The sequence below is a fragment of the Gekko japonicus genome, unplaced genomic scaffold (genome assembly GCF_001447785.1).
Source record: "Gekko japonicus isolate JY-2015 unplaced genomic scaffold, Gekko_japonicus_V1.1 scaffold3446, whole genome shotgun sequence".
In the NCBI taxonomy this organism is placed as follows: domain Eukaryota; kingdom Metazoa; phylum Chordata; class Lepidosauria; order Squamata; family Gekkonidae; genus Gekko; species Gekko japonicus.
This window is the reverse complement of record NW_015163713.1, coordinates 71,463-76,301: the sequence shown is the minus strand read 5'-3', so window position 1 is coordinate 76,301 and position 4,839 is coordinate 71,463. Positions and strand designations below refer to the sequence as shown.

Sequence of the window (4,839 nt, the reverse complement as noted above, 5' to 3'; positions counted from 1 at the left end):
TTTATATCTCTCTCTCCCCTCCCCCCCCCCCCCGTGTGTGTGTGTGTGTGTGTGTGTGTGTGTGTGTGTGTGTGTGTGTGTGAAGTTGGCTGTCAAGTCGCTTCCAGTTTATGGTTACCCAAAAAAAGATTTGTCTCATAATTGGGTCTTCGAGGCAAGAGATGATCTCAGAAGTGGTTTCCCATGGCCTCCTCCTCCTGCGCAGTACTAATTAGGGTTAGCTGAAGTGGCACCGCTGTATTTTACGAAAGACCCTCCGCCAGGGTCGCCTTCCGCCACTGCCACTGCCCGGGAGCTTCCCGTTGAGGACCCCTCCGCCCCCCTCCCCACTGGGACGGCCTGTCCTGTCCTGCGGATGTGGCCGTTGATCCCTGAAAGGGGCGGATGAACCTTTGGCCGGTGCCTCAGCTGTGAGGGCTCTGCCTTGAGTGACTCCGCTGGGCGTCTGGCCCCTTGACAGGGTCTAAACCCCTCGTGGTATTGCTCTCGGCTTCGCTGACACACACAACCCCCCTCACCATGTTAAGGCGTGCTTCCCCCCAGTCATCTCCTCCCTAAACTGAAAAGTCCCAGGGACTCTTCGGCCTCTCCTCCTAGGGAAGGGGCCTCCAACCCCCTCATCCTCTCCGTTTCCCTCCTCCCTTCTTTTTCCAGCCCTGACCCGGTGTCAGAACCCACAGCTCACAACGGAGCACCTGCATTCAGGAACGGTTATACTTTTATTGCAAAGCTATAGATGCAGTAACACAGGCACTGTTAAGAATGGCCACAGCCACTAGAGCATAATAGGATTATAGGGTATTCGTATGCACCCCCCCCCAATGGCATTGGCCACTTAGGCACCCTCCCGTGCGCGGGATAAGTCAGGCAACCGTTAGGTGGCTAAAGCTGAGAACCAGGAGTCTCTCACGGTACATAGGAGCCCTCCAGACAACACAACCTCCTCCTGCACATCTGTAGAGATAAGCATTTCAGCAAAAGGCAGAGCAGCAGGGATAGGAATGCAATAGCAATTAACAAGACACGGAATGAACTCCCCAACCCCCGTGGCAGCCTAGCTGACACTCTGCCATGTCAGAAAGGTGAGAATATGAGGAGACCAAACACCCTACACTCAGTCACCAATACAAAAGTCAGCCAGGGACTCTCTCCTTCCTGCCAGGTTTGCAGAAATCTCAATGGGTGGAGGAAGCGGAAGTGCACCTTATACGGAATCCTCTACCTGGAGCTGTGGGAACAGAGGCTTGTGGCTGAGTTAATCCCATGGAGGGATGATGTTGTCCCAGTTTATGGGCAACCCACAGCCCATGCTGGGAACTCGTCGGCTGTCGAGCCTCCTGGTTTTTCTGTCCCGTCCCCCCACCTTCTGCAACTCTTGTCCTTTTAAGGTCTACCCAGCAACTCAGAAATAACTTTTATTTGGTCACCTGCAAAATGATATGGGATCGGGAGAACCAGAAACAACAAATACACCAGACTTTTAGCTCTGGATCTTCCGCAGAGAGCGGCCCACACAACTCCCCCCCTCCCCAGTTTAGAGCCTGTTTGGTGTAGTGGTTGAGTGCGCGGACTCTAATCTGGGAGGACCGGGTTTGATCCCCCACTCCTCCACTTGCACCTGGCTGGATAACCTTGGGCAAGCCGCAGTTCTGATAAGAGCTGTTCTTGAAAAAAGAGCAGTTTCTGTCAGAGCTCTCTCAGCCCCACCTACCTCCCATGGTTTCTGTTGTGGGGAGAGGAAGGGGAAGGAGTTTGTAAGCCACTCTGAGACTCCTTTGGGTAGTGAAGGGCCGGGTATAAATCCAATCTCCTCCTCCTCTTCCTCTTCTTCAGCAAACACTGGCTCCCTGGGGCCATTTCAGGTCCAAAAACTGCTGCAGGGGGAAGTCTTAAACCCATCTCCCCTCTCGTGCCACACTCCCAATCCAGTTCAGAGCCCCGGGCTCCTGAAAATTACGTTAAACAACCAACCAACCAGAACTCACAGAGTATGTTGGGTTTGGCCTGAAATGTCCAAAAGCAGTGGAGAAGCACCCTGTGCAAGTGTGCATGAGCAGGGAGTCGGCTGCTCCGCTGCAAGCTACATGGAAATGTTTTCAATCAGCAGCGATCCTCTAATCAGTGCTGTACTCTGGGTTCCCGCTCAATGGAACGGACTGCGGCTCGTGGGCCGTTTGCACAACAGCCTACAAGAGCACATAGCAAGTCACATCATTCCGTTTTTCATCACCAGTATGACAACAGGCAGCCATCAGCTTCAAATCGTTTATTTGTAAGAGATGTATTTTCTAAAACAAATAATATCACACAAATAAAACACATGTGTATGCACGGCTGTAAGCTGCATCTACAGGTGGATATTAACACTACAGTCCCTGGGAAATTACATTGGCTATTTTGAATACCAACAGTAAAATAAAGACCACGAGAATAAAGTAGTGGCCAATCAGAGAATGGGATTTCAGAGAACTGAGCACCACGGATGCTTCAGGGGCTGCCTCAGTCAACTGGAAACTGGAACTTCACATCCACCGGCGCTTCCTTGGCTAGGATCATGATTTCAGAGAGTTTGATGACCATTTTGGCGGCTTCATCTAAGTCATCGCAGGCGAGGATCTTCAGCTTGCTCTCTGCGATTAAAGTTTTGGCGTCGTCACCTCGGGTGCCTTGGAGACGGGCAACGATTGGTATTTTCAAGTCCAGATCTTTGGCTGCCATAATGATCCCCTGGGCGATAACGTCGCATCGCATCAGGCCTCCGAAGATATTGACCAGGATGGCTTGCACCTTGTCCTCGGAAGTGATTATCTTGAAGGCCTCCGTGACCTGCTGCACCGTAGCGCTGCCGCCCACGTTCAGAAAGTTGGCCGGCGTGCCTCCGTGGAATTTTATGATGTCCATGGTGGCCATCGCCAGGCCAGCCCCGTTCACCAGGCAGCCGATGCTCCCCTCCATGCCTACGTAATTGAGATCTGCCTTGACTGCATTCCTGTCTCTTATGTCCTCCTGGGTCCAGTCCTGAAGCTTGAAGATTTCTTTCTGGCGGAAAGCGGAATTGCTATCGAACGTCACCTTTGCATCCATGCATATCACCGACCCCGCTGAATCTTCGGCCAGGGGGTTGATTTCTACTAGGATGGCATCATACTTAATGAAGAAGTTGTAGATCTTAATCATGCTATCCGCCACTTCACGAGCCAAGCCGGTGGGGAACCCCATCTTCTCCGCAAGCCGAAGGGCTTGTTCCCTTTTCAGGCCTTCCATGATGTTCACCGGCTCTTTGATGATGGCCTCGGGATCCTTTGCGGCCACCTCCTCGATGCTGACCCCCCCCTGAGAACTGCCGATGAGGACCGGCCCCTGGAAGGCCCTCTCCATGGCGATGGCAAAGTAGCACTCCCTCCGGGGATAGATGCGCTCGCAGACCCAGACCTCGTTGCAGATCCGGCCCTTCTCTCCCGTCTGCCGGGTGAAGAGCTTCTTCCCAATCATGTGGGAGGAGACGTCCTTGGCTTCTTCCGGGGAAAAGACCACTTTCACCCCGCCTTTGAAGCCACCTTCAAAGACTCCCTTTCTCCGGCCGCCAGCTAAGATCTGGGCCTTGACAACAAGGTCCTGCGTGCCGATTTTTTTGGCCACTTTGTAAGCTTCTTCCGGTGTCTTGGCCACCTGCCCCTCCGGCACACGGAGCCCCGCTTCCTTCAGGAGCCTCATGCTCAAGTATTCGTGCAGGGACAAGTGCCTCCGCGGCTGATGCTGCACAGGAAACCTGGGGCGAGGAAGCAGCCCCGGACCCCCACCGAGCACCAAGGCCCTCCCCCTCAGTCTCGCCACGGCCCGGCTGCAGAGCATGGTGACCCCTGGCCTGTGCCCCTCTCCGGCGCTTCCTCTTCCTGCTCTGCTGCAAAAGGCCTCTCAACTGCCCTTTTGTATGGAAGGCCACCAAAGTTCCTTCTGCAACTGCTCCCGCCTGCCTCTCATTGGCCAGGGCAAAGATTCCATCCACAGCATCATTGCCTCCCTGGGCGGGGCTTTCCACTCTCCCCGCCCCTCCAATCAGAGCTAGCTCTGCTCACTAGAATGAATTCATGTGAAAGAAAGCAATCAGAAGAATATATTATTTTACTCATGAAGCCATTCCAGTTGATGGGTGCATTCTGCAAGCCCTGTTAATTTTTATGCCGCTGTCATTTATATGTTGTAGTATTTTTAGAATAACAGAGAATCTGGGTTTGCAGAGGTAATATGAAGTCCCACCCTAAAAGACACCGGGGATCCCGGAATGAAAACGTCATATACATCAGAAGGGCTCAGACGTTCTTCAGGGTCACCTTTCTTATCTTTGTCTACATGTTTTTCTTCTTAATTTAGCCTGTCTTCCAAAATGCCAGAAAGTGTGATGACACAGCCATTGAAATATATATGTACCGATTGTAAATAATATATAAACGTTTTCTGCCAAATGTAATAAGATCTACCTTTGCATGTAGAAGCATTTTATTAAATCGTTGGAAAGCGTATTGTACAGTCTAAAGCACTTTGTCACAACACAGTTTTTTTCACCATTTGTATATTCACTTTTTTTGTGTCAAAATCTTTGCCACTGGCTTTTCAAGGATATCTTTCTACCGAAATGTGCATTAATCCCAATGCCCCAAAAGCTGCAGAATCAGCATCTTTAACAGAAAAACAATTTGGTAACAAAAAAGAGGTGCGGCTTCACTGTGGAAAAGTCGCCTGTGTGGCAAGATCACTTAGACCTGCAACTTTACAGCAAATTAAGCCCTTCAATTGGTATTAAATATTAAATTAAATAAAGAGAGCCAGTCTGGTGTCGTG

General features: G+C 51.3%; 1 protein-coding gene across 1 annotated transcript; it reads right to left on the bottom strand.

Annotated features, from left to right (window-relative positions):
• Window positions 1–2,499: 2,499 nt before the first annotated feature.
• Window positions 2,500–3,852, bottom strand: LOC107107529 (succinyl-CoA ligase [ADP-forming] subunit beta, mitochondrial-like). The gene has a single exon (XM_015407840.1). The coding sequence runs from the start codon at window positions 3,850–3,852 to the stop codon at window positions 2,500–2,502; it is 1,353 nt and encodes a 450-aa protein (XP_015263326.1).
• Between the last annotated feature and the right edge of the window lie 987 nt (window positions 3,853–4,839).

Coding starts and splice junctions, on each gene's coding strand:
- LOC107107529 (XM_015407840.1), bottom strand. CDS start 3,852: ATGCTCTGCAGCCGGGCCGTGGCGAGACTGAGGGGGAGGGCCTTGGTG.